The sequence below is a fragment of the Tachypleus tridentatus genome, chromosome 3 (genome assembly GCF_004210375.1).
Source record: "Tachypleus tridentatus isolate NWPU-2018 chromosome 3, ASM421037v1, whole genome shotgun sequence".
Taxonomy (NCBI): Eukaryota; Metazoa; Arthropoda; class Merostomata; order Xiphosura; family Limulidae; genus Tachypleus; species Tachypleus tridentatus.
The window spans coordinates 76,603,692-76,623,505 of record NC_134827.1 but is presented as its reverse complement, the minus strand read 5'-3'; the positions used below and the strand labels follow the sequence as shown (position 1 = coordinate 76,623,505).

Genomic DNA, 19,814 nt, shown 5'->3' with positions numbered 1-19,814 from the left:
TACTATGGAAGGACACATCCTTCCACGTTTGTTTTATTTTAAACTAAAAGGCTAAACAGGTAAGACAGTAGAATTTAAACATTTGTTTTATTTTAAACTGAAAACTTTAGCAGATAAGACAGTAGAATTTAAACGTTTGTTTTATTTTAAACTGAAAGGTTCAGCAGGTAAGACAGTAGAAAGAGCAAAGTGCGAAATTGAAACAGAGAAGGATAAAGTAGAAAAAATAAAAAAATTTAATGTATTGAGTGAAAAAGGTAAGAAATAAAATAGAATAAGTGTACAAGTTAATAACTTGTTTACCGTAAACTTCTTTAGTCTATTTTTGTTTTGTTTCAAACGAACTAATGACTTTTCCAGTAATTTTCCACTTCTACCTAGGTTTTGCTGGCAGAATTAAAAGGGTATGATCAACACTTCGCTATTAAGTGCCTGAAAAAGGACGTGGTTTTGGAAGACGATGACGTGGAGTGCGCAATGACAGAAAGAAAAGTATTAGTGCTAGGAACCGAACACTCGTTCTTGTGTAAACTCTTCTGTTCTTTTCAAAGTGAGGTAAGTGTTTTTTTCTTAGAGCACTCTATATAATGTTACTTGAGTTTCTTCGGACAAATATCAACTAGAAAGTGACAATTACCTATGTTCTTTCTAAATGATATCTAATGGCCAATCCTCATAAGATAGAAATTATTTATAAAATACATAGTACAAGTTTACCTTCCGTTCTTACTAGAGCCATCTTTTCTTCGTTATGGAATATCTGAGTGGCGGAGATCTAATGTTTCATATTCAACAATCTGGAAAGTTCGATCAGGAAAGAGCCAGGTAAGCTCATGTCAGATCAAAATTATAAAATCAGTCTGCGTCATTCACACGTAAATAGCTTATTTCTGGTGATACCTAAGTACTAAACAGGCTTCTCAAGCCTTGTTTTCATATCAAATTAACAGAATGGCACTTCATAAGTTTCAATGAATAATATTAATAATGCCTTCCACAGTCTGAATATCGCAGTTCTGGTCTTCCGGATATTTTACTGTTCTCTACTGTGATCTAAACAAAAGATGTCATGCTATTCAATCCTTGGATCATATGTCCAGCAATGTGTCAACTTCCTTCACAAGCTAAATTAAGTAATTTTTGATAGATCGTTCTTATTCAAAGTTCTACTGGGTTAAAAACAAAATTTTAGTTGTTTCATTCTTCCTGGGATTCTCATGGACGTAGTCCAATCTTCGCAACCATTGGTTAACACCAAATACATGTTAATGGCATTTTGTGGGGGGTAATGTTCCCGTTTTTATCTTGAAATTCCCAAAGCCAGTTTCTTGACATTCTAATCCCTTTCTTGATCCCAAAGTACTTACACAGATCCCTGTATGGTTTAGTGAAGTGACCTTCACCTTTGACGATATATTGACCCCTTAATACATTTTCTTTTAGCGTAGGAACCTTCACCCTGGTCAATATTCCCTCTCCTTGAGAAAAAGTGATTGTTGTTTGATAGATTCTTTAGGCAGAGTATTCATGATGAAACTTTGTAGAATGGACGGTAACTGCTTGTTGTGGAGATACAAGTGTAGAGGATGATGTTTTGAAAATCTTCCGCCTGAATACGAAAGGCGGAAACTTTCGAAACGTCGTCCTCTACACTTGTGTCCTCACAACAGGCAGTTGCCGTTCATTCTACAAAGTTTCATTAATTTGACTGTTAACAGTCATCAGTGACTTCCATAAGTTGTGTACTTCTTTCTCCAATTTATTTACTTTAGCGAATTTTATTTATCGAAATAAACCGTGCACATTGTTATTTTTAACTAATAATTACATTTCCATCTTTTATTATCTAGATTCTATGCTGCAGAAATAGTCATAGCTCTTAAGTTCATGCACGGAAAGGGAATAATCTACAGGTACGTACTGGATATCAGTTTGTTTTTAAAACACAGTATCTTTCATAGTAGAGTAGATGGAACTACTTATTCTAGTCCTGATTCTATTATCAAACGTGAAATATTCTCTTATTTAGAAAACGAAACTAAACTTAAGTAACTTTACGGAGAAGAAACCAAAACGATACTGCCAAGACCCCATGAGTTGTGTAACTTTATCTCATACTTTTATATTTGGTTTTAGGGATCTTAAACTGGACAACGTGCTTTTAACTCACGAAGGCCATGTGAAAATTTCTGACTTTGGAATGTGTAAACTTGGCATGGATGACCAGATGAAAACTTCCACATTCTGTGGTACTCCAGATTACATTGCTCCAGAGGTAAGCCTTCCAACTCTTCAATAATATTTCCAATAGTACAATAACTCTAGTTTAAACTTCCTCCTTCTGTGGTACTCCAGATTACATTGCTCCAGAGGTAAGCCTTCCAACTCTTCAATAATATTTCCAATAGTACAATAACTCTAGTTTAAACTTCCTCCTTCTGTGGTACTCCAGATTACATTGCTCCAGAGGTAAGCCTTCCAACTCTTCAATAATATTTCCAATAGTACAATAACTCTAGTTTAAACTTCCTCCTTCTGTGGTACTCCAGATTACATTGCTCCAGAGGTAAGCCTTCCAACCTTTTAATAATATTTCCAATAGTACAATAACTCTAGTTTAAACTTCCTCCTTCTGTGGTACCCCATAGTACATTGATTCAGAGATAAGCCTCCCAACTCTTTACTAAGATTTCCGTGAATACGATGACTTTAGTGTTTCTATTTTCTGAGCTCGGAGTCGAATCTGAAACCTCTTTTTCACGTCAGGCGAATCCTCTAGCCACTGACTAATGAGCTACGTTTTAAAAAAGTAAACTACCATAAGATTTTGATTCATTTTATAAAATACTAGCCTCTTAACCGGCGCACACAAAACTGATTTTAGCTCTTCCAACTTAGAAGGCATTTAGGGTACTGTTTTTAATATTTTAAATGTTTAATGTTTGTTTGCGAATAATTAAATTCCAAATAACTTTTATCAAAGTACAGAAAATATAACAAATGTTCTGACGTAAATAAATAATATAGATTTCATTGATAAATTATTTTTGTCATCTCAACAAAATTAACCGACATTAGCTTATTGTTTTATAGAAAATTAAAGTTTTTGGTCTTGAATGGAGTAATATTAAATAAATCAGATTCAGACTTTTTAAATAGTCCAGGTTTCCCACTAGTACAGAGGTAAATCTATGGACTTACAACGCTAAAATCAGGGTTTCGATTCCCTTCGGTGGGCTCAGCAGATAGCCTGATGTGGCTTTGCTGTAAGAAAAACACACTAAATAGTCTATTTTTGAGTACATATTCCCTTCCACTAAAATTTGTTAAATAATGTTTTAAGTTTAATCAAGATAGTAACACAAGGTGACGTGCATTTTATTCTGGTATCATTATTTAACAATAAAGATATCGTACTTTAATGGAAGATATTCCCAAAAAGCAATTCTTTCTAAAACGTGCTATCGTCGTGTCAGTAGTAGTTGCTAATGATAAGTGTTTTTGTTTTTTATTTAATTTCGTGCAAAGCTACTCGACGGCTATCTGCGCTAACCATCCATAATTTAGCAGTGTAAGACTAGAGGAAAGGCAGCTAGTTATCACCACCCACCGCTAACACTTGGGCTACTCTTTTACCAGTGGATTGACCGTCACATTATAACGCCCCCACGGCTGAAAGGGTGAACATTTTGGTGTAACGGGGATTCGAATCCGTGACCCTCGAATTACGAGTCCAGTGTCTTAACCACTAGGACAGGCCAGGGCCTTTATAGACAGCAGCTTAACTTTTCATCTCCTGAATATAGAACATTCACTTAGCTGTAAAGAATATCTTCTACATTGCCAAATAGCCACCCATTAAAAATTTGTACAGGGCATGTTGGTGAGCCTACGCCAACGAGAACACCTTGTTTAGAATGAAGTTTTTTGCTATTCGCTATTTTCAAGGCCTGACAGCCCGACTATTGAAATGATTTTGTAGAAAATATGTAGCTATACACCCATAAATTTACCAGAGCTTGAAAAAAGAACACTGCTACATAAAAAACGTAACTAAGCAACACATAAATTAAAAGACGTTATGCAGGTTCACCTTACACGAAGTAATCTTTCTTAACTCAAGAGTTACTGATGAACTCCACCTATTTTAAACACACACTTCCCTGGATCATTTATCCGTCAAATTGTTAGAGTGTTCTTGACGCTGTTGGTTACAGCGTCTTTAACAAGTCACGCAAAAATATGAGATAAAATTAATGATATTACTAATCCCATATAATCACTTCTGAGAACCCTTGTGTGTTATATTTAGAAAATTGATCATTTCATTTAATGTTTTTTCTTCGTAAATTATTTACACTGAGTGCTAAAACTGATAATAGCATAAATTATTTAGAAATGTAGCTTAGTACTACTAAACACCAACAAAAAAAAAAGTGTGTGTCTTTTTCTTATAGCAAAGTTACATCGGGCTGTCTGCTGAGTCATCCGAGGGACTATCAAAAAAGAACTCGTATCTAAAATATTAACAGAAAAATATTTAATTATGCAATAAGAGTCTCTGTAAATCGGTCCGGAATGGACAGGCGATTAAGGTACTCGTGTCGCTTTGCCTGAAATTCAAACCAAACCAAACAATGAAAAGGTGGTAACCTTCAGGTTTCTTGTTCAATTTGGTTAAGTTAATGGTTGTCAAAAATTGGTTACTAAGAGAATATAAACATTTCTTCTGTTGAGGGATTCTAAAAAACTGAGAAGAAAAAATAGAAAAGTCTAGACTGCGTAATATTGTTGTTTCATGGGTTTATTCTGATAATACTCTGGTTGAAATATTACCGTGTTCTTCTATACTGGCAGGCCTGGCATGGCCAAGCGAGTAAGGCGTGCGAGTCGTAATCCGAGGGTCGCGAGTTCGCGCCCGCGTCGCGCTAAACATGCTCGCCCTCCCAGCCGTGGGGTGTATAATGTGACGGTCAATCCCACTATTCGTTGGTAAAAGAGTAGCCCAAGAGTTGACACTAGCTGCCTTCCCTCTAGTCTTACCCTGCTAAATTAGGGACGTGCACAGATTCAGTAGCTTTGTGCGAAATTCCAAAACAAACTTCTATACTGGCCTCTATCGGAAAATTTTGATATTACACTGTATAATAGTGTTGTTTCTTGAGTTTATTCTTACAATATTCTGATTGAAATACTACAGTGTAGTTCTATGCTGACCTCTAGTGGAAAAATCTAATGTTAGACTGCATAATATTACTATTTCATGTGTTTATTCTGACAATATTTTCGTGTAGTTTTTATCCTGACGTCTCAAATGTTGAAAAGAACTATGTATTATGAAGAGTGGGTGCTTTTAATTTCTAAAATCAACAAACAAATCAAATATCGTGACCAATATTTTCACTACACTGCTGGTAATAAAATGTATTGGTTAATTTTTTGTATTCTTTGTATATGCGGTAAAAATGTTTTATTTGTAATTAAATAGGAAACATTAAAACTTTTTTTAATTTATAAAAACACGTGTGTTTCAGCCCTATGATTATCTCACTATTGTACTTTCATACATATGTCCTAAACTGCTTGTGGGTCCATGATTTTTGTTGATCATGGTCTATAACAAGGGTGGCCAAACAGCGGCTGGCGAGCCACATGCGATCCTTTGACATACAATGTCCAGCTCGCGGAAATATGTTGGCTAAGCTCTTTTTCCGTCACAATCAATATAAAAGGTAAATAAACAATTTTCAAGCGTTATAATTATTAAATGGGTATAAACTGAGAATCCACTGGATCAAAATATATTTAATAATTTAAATCCTAATTTTAATGCTAGATTTATGTCAGGGATTAAAGAAATTTCGAAGCAACAAGGATTACACGAGAATTGTGCTGGAGAATCAGTAATCATACAAGCAGGTGCTGACAATGTTAGTTTTAGTGGGCATGGTTTGCGATAGCGTGATTGTGGCGTGTGTGGCTGTGTTGTGGGCAGTGAAGTTAATGGAGTGTTAGTGTGATACTTGGCGCTGTAGAGTTTGGTTGCGTTACGCGTGTTGGAGCTTATTGTTTCTTTTCACTTCAATTTCTTAGAATTGTTTATGAAAATTTTGTGAATGAAGATGACGTCATCAAATTGTAAGAAACGAAAGTATGAAGATGAAAACAGAAATTTTAAACCAGAGTCGAAGGAAGATTTTGCACTCACCATTAAAGGAGGTAAACCTTTGTGTCTTATCTGCAATGTGCTACTCAGTAGTTACAAAGCCAGTAACTTGAAACGCCACTATGAAACAAATCACAAAAATTTGTTCATTTGATTATCCACCTAATCAGAATTATGGAAAAACAAGTTAACTGTGTTAAAATCATCACGAAATAGCCAGCAGGCACTGTTATCAATCTTCAGTAAGGAAGTTGATACAACGACTGAAGCTAGTTTTGTTATATCATGGAATATTGCTCGTGCTAAACGCCCATTTTCTGATGGTAAATTTGTTAAGAAGAATATAGCTGAAGTAGCTGCAGTGTTAGATCCAAGTAACACAAACTTCAGCGAATAATAGCACAAACACCAGCTTCACGCCTGTCTAGAGAGAGACGTTTCTCCCAGATCAGTACTGATGTTGCATGCAAAATGATTTAAAGAATTCCCTTGCATTTAGCTTAGCCCTTGACGAATCTACAGACATACAAGACAACCCACAACTGGTGGTATTTGTTCGTTATGTTTCCTCTGATGTAACTGTGAAAGAAGAGATGTTGGACTAGTTGCACTAAAAGAAACAACTCGTGATGTTGACATTAAAACTACGCTTGACAGAGTCTTAGCAAATGCTGATATTCCATTGGATAAACTCGTCCGAGTTGCAATACATGGAGAACCTGCAATGGTGGGGAAAAATGCAGGATTAATTGCACTTATGAAAAGCGATCCCAGCTTTCCAGTGTTTCTCTCTGTTCATTGCATTATTCATTGCTAACATTTTAACATTTGGCAGCCAGAAGTATGAAGATGTCATGAAATTTGTTCTTGAAATTGTCAATTTCATACGCTTAAATGGGAAAACCCATCAACATTTTAATTTTTTTGTTGAAGAACTGAAGATAAACCCAGTGGCGACAAACAATAAAGAGAAATGGTCCTAAGAATAAGCCCCGAGATGCTTCACTTGTGACATTAATCCATTTAAAACTTACTTCTTCCATTCAGCCACTTTTCTATCTAAAAGCTAACTTACCCCACACCTGTACAGATATTTTTATAACAATCACTCTCAAAAAAACATTGCTACATGATTTTGCACACCATCTTTTGCCTATTCAATTAAGGCCTAACATTTACAATTTGGAGAAAAGCTTTTTATGTTTGACAAAATTATGTGAAGGGCTATATTTAAGTTTGTTTCAAAATTTACATTGAATAAATAACTTTCTGGAAAAAAAAATGAAATTCATAAGCCAAGTGGTTTTTCTCTTCTGTATGACTTACAGTAAATAGCATTTATGAATTAATTGATTCAAACTTTCTTTAAATTCATATTTATAACATGTTAAATAATAAACTTATCTAGAGAAATCTTCAATCCAAATACATAACTTACAATCATATCCTCATGAGAAGTATCCACAGTTTGCTGGAGAGAAACCTAAAAATAAATATACATTTGTTTTAAACAGCTTGAAAAGTATTACGTATTAATATAAACAAGCTACTTGGCTTTAAGCACTTCCATTAAAACTGGATTAAAGAAAAATCACCTGCATCAACAATAGTCGTACCATTAACAGATATACATTTAACTATGTAATCACCTTAATCAAAGCAATACTTATAAAAACCTAAATAGCATTTAGTTCACAAATTAAATTACCAACGAATAGTGGGTAAAAGAGTAGCACAATAGTTGGCGGTGGGTGGTGATGAATAGCTGCCTTCCCTCTGATCTTTACACTGTTAAATTAGGGACGACTAGAGCAGATAGCCCTCGAGTAGCTTTGTGCGAAATTCCAAAAAAAAAAACAAACACAATTACAAAACTAAACATAGTTTTTAATTTTATTGTTTCAACAATAAAGGTAAGCCAAAAATTTAATGTAGAATTATTATTTAATATTAATATTTAATTAATATTTAATTAGTATAAGAAAAGTGAATATCATGAAACAATCCCGTGTTCATACTTTACTTTGTGACTAGTTGTCATCCAATCTGTTAGAGAGTGTCACACTGGGCTGATGTCTGTAAAAACTACTGCACACAACAAGGCCCGGCATGGCCAGGTGGTTAAGGCACTCGATTCGTAATCCGAGGGTCGCGGATTCGAATCTCCGTCACACAAAACATGCTCATCCTTTCAGCCGTGGAGGCGTTATAATGTAACGGTTAGTCCCACTATTCTTTTGGTAAAAAAGTAGCCCAAGAGTTGGCGGTGGGTGGTGATGACTAACTGCCTTCCCTCTAGTATTTACACTGCTAAATTAGGGACGGCTAACGCAGATAGTCCTCGTGTAGCTTTGCGTAAAAGTTTAAAACAAACAAACAATTCACACATCTTATCTTTCAGTAAGAGCTGTACGGAAACACTTAAGAGTATACATTAAACAAGTAATAGAAATTGCCGAAATAGAAAGTTCGATACCGATGACTAACTGTAGGAAAAGTGTACCTCCAGAACACGTTAGCACGACGTGGTTTTAGTGGCTGTTTAACTGCTCAAAAGCCATTCAAAGAGGTTGGACTGATTTCAAACGATAAGATATTTAAATTTTAAGAAGGGTGCTTTTGACAAATGAATCTAAAATAACCTGTTTGTAACAATAAAAATATCATGTTGAATGTCATGGAGGAACATGGACTTGCAATCAACTGTTTGTTATTATTTGTGACTTATGTATATATAACAGGTATGTATCTCCACTGTTACTTCCAATAATGTACGTTTACTATTAAGTAAATTAGACTGTTGGTTAGTTGACTGATGTTAAGCACAAAGCTACACAATGGGCTATCTGTGCTCTTCCCTCCACGAGTAAAGAAATTCAATTTGTAACATTGTAAGCCTACAGATTTACCGTTGAACTTTTGGTAAGTCAAGTAAATTAGAAGTTTTAGTATAGTATAACAGGTGTTTGTATTTGGAATATTTATATTTTTACATATGTTTCTCTCTTATACCTGTTATTGTTTAAATGTATCTTGCATAATTCGTACTCCTTGCTAAGTCAATAAATCAAAAACCATTATCAAATCAAAGAAAGATCTCTTCTGTCCTGGGTGTCTGAGTACACCAGTTTTCAGTATATTCCCACAGATCATCAACGGTCAACAGTACAACCAATCGGTAGACTGGTGGTCATTTGGTGTCCTGCTGTATGAAATGTTAATAGGACAATCGCCCTTTAACGGAACAGACGAGGATGAACTCTTCTGGTCTGTGTGCCACGAAGAAGCATATTACCCCAGGTTCCTGGGCAAGGAGGCGAAGCGCATTATAACATTGGTAAGATACTTTAGCTATTGTTGTTTATCACGATCCAATGTTATTTATATTAATTATAAATAAATACTTCATTCAAGTAAAAATCAGCACTTATTGAAACAAAATGAATCGAAATGTTCATGTGATTAATACATGGCCATTATTATAACAAGTCAATTGTTAAAATATATGATATACGCATTATAATTTGATTTTGTTGTTTAGAGGATTTCTTTGTTTGTTGTTAAACATAAAGGTACACAACAGGCTATTTATGTTCTTCCCACCGAGAGAATAGAGACTCCACATTTTACCATTATAAGTTCTCAAGATTACCGCTGAGGGCAGTGCAGTATTTCTTTAAAATATTAATTTTGCTCCGTCACTTACGTATCCTTTGGTCATCTTGTCTATCAAGAAAACCAGACATAGTCTTACTTAAGGATATTGAAATATTTTGGGCCTGGCATGGACTATTGGTTGGGCCGCTGTACTCGCAATCTGCGGCTCGCAGGATCGAAACTTGTCGCCGAACAACGTGGTCGTCCTTCCCTTTCAGCATTGTGATGTGACGGTCAATATCGCTACTCTTATTAAAGAGTAGCCCAAGAGTTGGTGGTGAGTGGTGTTGACTGACTGCCATCCTTCAAATCACGGACGCCAATAACGCAGGTAGCCCTAAGTAGCTTTGCATTAAATTCAGGAAAAGAAAAAAAATGGGACTAATTATCTCTTTGTGGAGAGATATCACAGAACATTAAAATGCACAGTTGAATTCTTTATCTATAAAACATTGGCTACTGTACTTGTTGTTTGTGAAACTAATCCACTCTAAAATGTTCTAAAAAGATTTTTATAGTAAAATATTTAGATCCTCAGCATTTTGTTTATACAACTCAACTTTTTGTTTGTCTTAGATGTTGAATTTCACGCTAAACTACACGAGGGCTATCTGCTCTAGCCTTCCCTAATTTAGCAGTATAAGACTAAAGAGAGGGTAACTAGTCATCACCACCCACCGCCAACTCTTGGGCTACTCTTTCACCAACGAATAGTGGGATTGACCATCACATTATAACGCCTCGATGGTTGAAAGGGCGAGTATGTTTGGTGTGACGGAGATTCGAATCCGCGACCCTCAGATTACGAGTCGAGCGCCTTAATCACCTGGCCATGCCCGGCTGTGTTTGTCTTAAATGTTCTAGTCAAAATCTATATGCGCTGGCAGTCTGTATATTAGAGTGATTGTCCAGATGGAAAGCAGGTGCTAAAAGGCCCCCACCACCAACTCCTGGACTGCTCTTGTCTGATTTAATAGTCCTTCTTATCACGGTTCCAAACCGCACAGAGCACGATTTTTATTCCTTACGGTAACGGGACACTACCCAGTGGGACACGTTCAATCCATTTTTATATTTCTACAACTATATGAGCTAAATAGAATATTTCTTCAGTTCTCTGCGGAAGATAGATTAAAGATATCCCACTGTGTGGCTTTGCACTTGAACACACAAATTGCCATAACAATTGCTACACTCAGTTTCAAGCCCTCAATGGAATGGACATGATAATATATCTAAATATATTTTCCTTTTACTAGCTGCTTGAAAAGGACTCAAGTAAAAGATTGGGCTCGTCTTCGAGCGATGCAGGAGATATAATGTACCAGCCTTTCTTCAAACCGGTTTGCTGGGAGAAAATCGAACGTAAAATGGTAGAACCACCCTTCAAACCCATACTGGTTCGTATAGAATCTAATGGCCCAAGAAACTCAACATATTAATTTAAAACAAGGGAAGAAATAATAAAAATGTATTTAACGTATTAGTTTACATGCTTTCTATTGCCAGTCCAATTCCTACTAAGCTTCATTGAAAGATTTCCAACGAAAATATTATTATAATTTAAGTAAAATTAATTTATAAGCTTTACATATATATCTATGTAATTATAATGGTAATTTATTTAAGCTTTAATGAATAATAATACTTAGGAAAGTCAATTGTAAATTAGCATTGTCTTATTTGTGTATTGTTAAATATAAAGCTAAAAAGTAAGCATCGGTACTGTGCCCACCATAGGAATCCAACCCCGAATTCTGTCGTTCTAAACACTTTGATTTTACCGCTCACCCGCTGTGGTGCATTATTAATATTGCATGTGTACCTATGTGATACGTAAAACTTGTATTATAATTACTGTATCTATACTGTCCTTACATTGTTAATATTGCATAAAATGTATTATAATTGTCATACATCGATTTTCCTGTTCTTTGTAATCTTATAGTTTTCTTTCTTTTATAGTCAGGACCAACTGACGCTAGTAATTTCGACACCGACTTTACTATGGAGAAGGCAGTATTAACCACAGTGGATCTTCAAATCCTAGCTTCTGTAAATCAAGATCAGTTTGCTGGCTTTAGTTACACTAACCCTAACATGACACACTAATCTGACCTCTGCAGTAAAGAAAATAATGATTTTTCTTTAAATAAATCTTAAATATAATTTATTTTTAAAATATTTATAAAACGAAAAATTTATTAACAATATATAAGATATAAATTTAAAAAGTGATACTTATATTCGTGGTTTAGCTGTGATTTTTAAAGGGTTTTTTTTTTACAAGTTGAGAAAGCGTGGAAAATATTTAACGCTATTGAAGGGATTCGAACTATAATCGCAAGCTCCGAGAACCGAAGCTCTAACACCGGGATGTTCATCAAAGAGCGGTGAAAAGAGGGAAGTCTACAACAAAAGATACTCTAGATTGGTGGATTTAGGCTACAAATTAATGGGCGGTGGTTGTATGGCCCGGCATGGGCAGGTGGTTAAGGCACTCGACTCGTGATTCGACGGTCTTGGGTTCGAATCGCCGTCACACCAAACATGCTCGCCGCTAACGTGTGGACGTTATAATGTTACGGTCAATCCCACTATTTGTTGGTAATAGAGTAGCCCAAGAGTTGACGGTGGGTGGTGATGACTAGCTGCCTTCTCTCTAGTCTTGCACTTCTAAATTAAGGACGGCTAGCGCATATAGCTCTCGTGTAGCTAGGCGCGAAATTCTAAAGCAAACAAACAAACAAACATTCTGGATGATGAGAAGCCCACTTGAAATAAAAATGTATCTCAGAAAGGCTGGTATGGGTATCAATATTTAGCAAATATAAACAAACGCAAAATCAAAGAAGCCCTACTTATACAGCAACTAAACCCAAAATTAAACCAATATAAAGGAACACCTTTATACCTATACTAATTAATAACTTAACAACCCCCTACAATCCCGTACCCCTTGATACTCTCGTCCCTAAGACATGTGTCCGGCAACGGTCACATTCAAACTCTCTTTCTTAACCTGAAGATGACCTAGGAAGGTCGAAACGTTGTTCTCTCCTTATCAATAAAATTTTCGATACCCATACCAGCCGTTCTGAGATAGAAAGAAACACATTGTAACGTACAGGTAAGGAATCTATCTTTATTGTTTGACAAACATATAAAGGTTTTAATTCTATAGTTGAATCCTCTCACTTCCGGTATAAATAAACCATGGAATTATTTTTGTGGATTTCTCAGTTGAACTTGTATGTAATGTACTCGTTTATAACTCACAAATATATATGTGACAAAACATATTTTATGCACTAGATAGCTATAAGTTTGTTTGTTTTTAATTTCGCATAAAGCTACACGAGGGTTGTCTGCACTAGCCGTCCCTAATTTAGCAGTGTAAGACTAGAGGGAAAACAACTAGTCATCATCACCCACCGCCAACTCTTGGCCTACTCTTTTACCAACGAATAATGGAATTGACTAAGTTTATAACGCCTTTACGATTGAAAGAGCGAGCATGTTTGGTGCGACAGAGATTCGAACCCACGACCCTTGAATTACGAGTCGAGATAGCTATAAGTAAAAAAAAAATTCAAAGAACACTTTTCCAATCACACTTTGGTAAAAATTGTTTAGATCATGACTATTGTTTATTATTTCTCTAATTAAGTTTATTTAGGGATAAGTTAACAGTGTTATTATTATTATTACCACTATTAGTACCGATGTCGGACAGTTTGATAAATTTACGTTTTTTAAATGAATTATAAATAATAAAGTTTATATTACATGAGTTTTATACGACCTTAACAAACGAAGTCATGTGACATATAAATAATTGTAAACAACTTTCGATTGTATGTAAGGGGTTGACCTGTGACCCGTGTGGCATAAGGTTTATTATATGTAAAAGATTGACCTGTGATTCGTGTGGCATAAGGTTTATTGTATGTAAAAGGTTGACCTGTGACCCATGTGGCATAAGGTTTATTATATGTAAAAAGTTGACCTGTGACCTTTATGACATCATGTTTACGCTCTTAGTGTCTAACTGTTTTGAATTATCTATTTCAAGGTGTATGAATCCTATCAAAATGATGAAAATGTTTGTTTACTAAATGTTTTACCTCTGTACGCGCCTGTAAAATATAATTATTTAAAAGTAAAATTATAAAGATCTATGAGCTATTTAATTTTGGTTTACTACTGTGAACTTGTGACCTCCAAAATTATAGTCACAATAAAGTATTTCAAATTATCACAATGTCTGCGCACATGAAATGATTATTATATAAAATATAAATGTGTTAAAAAAGCCAGTTATGTTCGTTTTATAAAACCATCGTTAACATCGGTTAACCATACTTTTATAATGTACAGTTCATGTTGTATCTATACAATGTTCTTTATTATTTCAACTGATTCAATAAAGTGTTCTAAGCAGTAAAGTGTCAATTCTTATTATTTTTTCTTTTGCAAGTGGAAGGTTTTTAAGCACAGTATGTTTCTATTTTAAATACATCTTTTTATGAGTAGGTTATTCACGATATTCCAATATTAAAATGAAAGACAAAAGAACAAGGAAGTTCTGAAAAGGTTACATGTGGTGGTGACAGTTACTCGTGTTCAATGTATTGCTGTCTTTAAGGAAGGTCTGAGAAGGCTACATGTGGTAGTGACAGTTACTCGTGTTCAATGTATTGCTGTCTTTAAGGAAGGTCTGAGAAGGCTACATGTGGTAGTGACAGTTACTCGTGTTCAATGTATTGCTGTCTTTAAGGAAGGTCTGAGAAGGCTACATGTGGTAGTGACAGTTACTCGTGTTCAATGTATTGTTTGTACTTCAAATAAGTCCTCGGAAGGGTTACACATACCCACACATGCACACACACACACACACACACACACATATATATATATATATATACAACGTCATATACGTAGAAATAAACAGCATTACACTCACCAAAATGGCCGAATCTATATACATAGAGTTATTAGCGGAGCCCTGACGCGTGCTTTCCTTTCTTATGATCCTGACTGGATCTGTGTGTGTATGTGTTTTAATTTAACAAAGCCACATTAGGCTATCTGTTGAGTCCACCGAGGGGAATCGAACCCCTGATTTTAGCGTTATAACTCCGTAGACTTACCGCTGTACTAGTGGGGGACTAATTGGATCTAGTGATGTCTACTTTGCCAAATGTGAGGATGTATCTAACAATTCACACCTACTACAAAATTACTGTCAAGGTCAGCCTTTGTTTTGTTTTTTGTTTCTTTTGCCCACGAGTATTTCAAATCAGTGGTGAAATTTATCGCAGTAAGTATATTTATCGTACTTGAAAATTCTCATTTTCCTAATTGTGTTTCGGTAATGTGATGAATTAGACCTGGCACGACTTGGTTGCTAGGGTGCTGGACACGCAATCTGCTGGTCGAGATTTGGAATTCTCGTTGTCAAGTATGCACGCGCTTTCAGCTGCGATTAAATTAAAGTAAGACGGTCAATCTCAATACTAGTTGTGTTAAAATGAGACAGACAGTCTCACTATTTGTTGACAAAAGAATAGCTCGAGAGCTAGCTCTGAGTAATATTGACTAACTGCTATTCATTTAGTATTTAACCGCTAAATATGGGACAACCACCAGGTTATTCTGCCCAATGACGCTTCAGTATCTGCGGTCGTAAGTAACCTGAGGAGTAAATAGTGATAATGAGACTATTTATCACATTTTGTTTGATTTTTTTTCAAACTTCCTGACCAAACCTGTACGAAACATTGTCTGAGCCCAGTTTGTATCCAGTAGATTAGATTAATTATCGGTGTCACTGGGCCCATGGAGTAAAATAGCACTGTTGGTAACTGGAGCGATGGAAGGATAACAACTAAGGGACTCCTGTACTTCAGTGATACAGTAAGATGGGATGTTTAAGACGATAGATGATACAGATTTTCGAGAAGAATATTTCATTTTGAACTCATTTTCTTTATCAGTCACAAAATAAATTGTGATGTATCTATTTTTGTGTTAAAGGCTCAGAGACAACATGTCCGTTTTGCTAGACGTATATCGTATTATGTTAACTAAAATTAAGTTATACTTTTTTCAACATCATTCCTTATCGACGTTTGTATTTTTTTTTTCGAGTGTCAATTTCACGACAAGTTGAAGTAATTCTAAAAACCGTGTGATAGTGATAAGGCCTAGATTACAGTGGTATTTTAGGACTATTGTATGACAGTCTGTCCTTTTTTACTAAGCAAACCTTGAGTGACGGAATAAAATTTCTTGTTTCAGAATGCTTGGACTTAAGCTTTTGTTTTGGTTTTTTATTTCGTTATAAATGTGTTTTTTATTGGTTAGTGTAACTTACGTCTAATATATTATCTCCGATTTTTATAACTTAATTATTTATTCATAGATCAGTTGGAATAACTAGAGTTACTTCGAGTTTACTAACTGTTTATTTGACCTTTGAGACAGTCTGCGAGTACAACTAAGGCTCCTACTTATATTTTAGAATGTTAAGAACCATTGCAATCAGTAGTTTAAACATATCTTTTTTAATTCTTCAGATAAAAACGCCAGTTGAACGTATCAAAGGTGCAAAATGGTTTATATTGAAACAAAACTCGTTGAGATTTAATGTGTTATTATTATATAATATTAAACTATTACTAGTTGAAGACGGACATTTAGCATATGAATTGTTTTCTTGTTGGAACAAATAGCTTACAATTTTACTTTTTTTGGGGGGAAGGACGTAAAATGAACAATTACGACAAACGGAGGTGAAAATAATCAAATGTGAGTTCAAAAAGACATCTTGCTTGCAAAGGTTCTCTGAAAACTAAGTCGACATTTTATTCAATAAATTTTATTATAGCGGCCCGGCATGTCCAAGCGAATCCCGGTCGCACCAAACATGCTCGCCCTTCCAGCCGTGGGTGCATTGTAATGTGACGGTCAATACCACTATTCGTTGGTAAAAGAGTAGCCCAAGAGTTGGCGGTTGGTGGTGATGACTAGCTGCCTTCCCTCTAGTCTTACACTGCTACCTTAGGGACGGCTAGCGCACATAGCCCTCGAGTAGCTTTACGCGAAATACAAAAAAAAACACCCATACTAACCGTCTTGAGAATAAATTTTTACTTCAAGTGCGTTTTTCGTCATCACGGAATGGTTAAAAAGGCATTACGAGTTTATAATCTTAACCAATGTTGGTTTAAAACTACATTTCGTATTTCTTGCTCAAAATCTTAACAAAACAAATGGAAATAGTCTGAGTGAGCCAAGTGATTATGTTTACATAATATCGTCAACAATCGGATCCTTTATACGAAACTTTTCCTGTAGTTTCTCGTTAAAATAATAGCAGTTAGTACGAGGGCTGTTCAAAAAATACGCGGACTATTTGAATTGCACAGTTCCAGTTGGTTCCAGGGGAATCCGCTTGGTGTGCTAGGTTCGCACAGATCAGCTGATTACGACGCCTTTTCCCGATTGCAGATATCTTCATTTGTGTATTAGCTACGCGGTTTTAAGTGAAGTGCGATTTTTTCGTTTGGCGGATTTCAGAATGAATGATCTGAAGGAGCAACGACTTGCTCTGAAATTTTGTGTTAAACTTGGAAAATCTGCGACTGAAACTTTTGCTATGCTTAACACGGCTTACGGTGATGTTGCTATGAAGCGTACGGCATGTTTCAAGTGGCATGAACGTTTTAAGGATGGTCGACAGTCCATTGAAGATGGACGTCCTTCCACGTCAACTGACGACCCACACGTCGACAAAATCAACACCCTGGTGCGGGCAAATCGACGTCTGACTGTCAGGGAGCTTGCTGAAGAGTGTGGGATATCAGTTGGATCTTGTTATGAGATTTTGACCGAAAAATTGAAGATGCACCGCGTTGCTGCGGAATTCAGCCCTCAGAACTCGTGAGTTTTTGGCCAAACACTCGATCACTGTTCTTCCCCATCCCCCCTACTCACCTGACCTTGCTCCTTGCGATTTTTTCTTGTTCCCCAAACTCAAAAGACCCTTGAAAGGAAGAAGATTTGAGATGATTCCCGAGATTAAGGCAAATGCGACGAAGGAGCTGGAGGACATTACAAAATAAGCGTACCAGGACTGTTTGAACAAGTGGAAACACCGTTGGGATAAGTGTGTGCGTTGGGGAGGAGAGTACTTTGAAGGGGTCCCAGACCTGTAACTTCTAAATAAAGTACATTTTTTTTTTATGACGTTAGTCCGCGTATTTTTTGAACAAACCTCGTACGTCTCCAAATGATTATGGCTCTGATTGGCTAATCAAGTAGCGTCACGTTGTGTCCCACAATGGAAGTAATAAATGCACTATCCTTATGATGTAAAAATTGTTCTGCAAACAATTTTTTAATCGACCTAATTATTATAAATGGTATTATTTTTGTGACATATTACCTTAACGACACAATTTTTCAATTAACATTTCTATGTAGTTGTAAGTGAAAGCAAAGAAAAGTGAGATGTCAACTACACCACATTCACCAAATTTAGGGCTAACTAGACCTTACGGCATTAACGGGATTTTCCACTAGATGTGCATCAAAATTTGCAGCTTAAGTACTAATAATAATTAAATCCATGTGTTACTAATACTAGTTGTACTTGTGTAGTGGTTATTAAAGCAGAACTTTGAAAGAATTAACAGTAGGTCTTCATAATAATTAGTTGTGCCCCAGCGAAGAAAATTTAGTTTTATTATGAAACATTATTACATAAGAATGTGGGGGAGTTGTAGAGAGGAATCAAAAGAATGCTTTTCTACATTGACTGATGTGAATTTTTAAACCAGTTTTCAGTTGCTAGTAAGGAATAGGGATTTTCATCTGTTACAAAAATCTTTGTATTTAAACTGATCAGGCATGTAATTCCATTTCATTACAAGCTAAACTTTTAACCATTATCATGTTCGCAACATGAGTGATTTATCTAATTATGGAATGGGAATGTAAAACCTCATTGTCAACTCTGTCTCAAGTGCTGCTAAACTGATATCTTTGTTTTGTTTTATGACAGGATGGCCGGATTAACAGCTTTCTCTTGAGTGCACCACCGGTGGTACATGACGTCCTGTCTTTACCCATTTAATCTTTGGCCATCATGTACCACAGATGGTTCGCTCTATAATTTAAATAAAAAAAACAAATGATCAAAATATTCGATTTTTGTAATCATGAATATCTCGCAATTTTTATGGTCATGAAAAGAAACTCGGATAAAATAATCCTTACCATGGATTATAGTTTAAAGATTGTGATGGAAAGCTTACAATATGTTTTGAGTATTTAATGACAAACATAAATGAAAATCAAAATGAGTTAAAATAGTTGTCCATCCTTTTTTCTAATTTTCCTAAAATGTTACACTTGCTACACTTACTTTTTTTCCATTTTATTTCAGTTGTATTGCAGCTTTTCTATTCATTTATGAAGTAAGTCTCGGCTACCTTTCGGTTCAGTTACACAATTAGAAAATTTAATGCCAGTCTCTAGATTAACTTTAACTAAGGTGATTTAGTCATGAACATTTATTTTATTTTCGTTATTCTTTCAACATGACATCCGTGCTCCACCAGTTGTACATGATGGAAGACGTGGCTTTATTATAGTTGTCCGTACAAAATAAATACTTTCGTATAGGACTTTGGAGACATGAGGTAGTGTGTTCCACGGGTAGCTCGCGACGTGCATCAGAAAACATGCACATAGTTTGCATCACTGGTGATGCAAGATGTTGAACATGATGAATTGATTGATGTTAGTTTTTATTGCCCGACTTAAGATGATTGAAACATTTAATGGTTACCAAAAGAAAATAATAATAACTCAAACGTCCGCTGATGGTTTGCGTACCATAATAACACCGATAACCTAACCAGGTATCTAAAAATCAATCCAGTGTTAGCATTATTTGAGTTTTCTCACACTCAAATTGACA

General features: G+C 35.6%; 1 protein-coding gene across 2 annotated transcripts in view; it reads left to right on the top strand.

The window, feature by feature from the left end:
• The window catches only part of LOC143247243 (putative protein kinase C delta type homolog), a 64,413-nt gene extending 52,136 nt beyond the window's left edge, over nt 1–12,277 (top strand). For both annotated transcript variants that reach the window (XM_076494961.1, XM_076494960.1), the window contains exons 12-18: nt 382–555; nt 734–825; nt 1,851–1,913; nt 2,137–2,275; nt 9,315–9,503; nt 11,083–11,223; nt 11,789–12,277. In XM_076494961.1, coding sequence (XP_076351076.1) covers nt 382–555; nt 734–825; nt 1,851–1,913; nt 2,137–2,275; nt 9,315–9,503; nt 11,083–11,223; nt 11,789–11,935 — 945 coding nt within the window. In that variant the 3' untranslated portion in view covers nt 11,936–12,277. The remainder of the gene's footprint in view (nt 1–381; nt 556–733; nt 826–1,850; nt 1,914–2,136; nt 2,276–9,314; nt 9,504–11,082; nt 11,224–11,788) is intronic.
• The last annotated feature ends 7,537 nt before the right edge of the window (nt 12,278–19,814 follow it).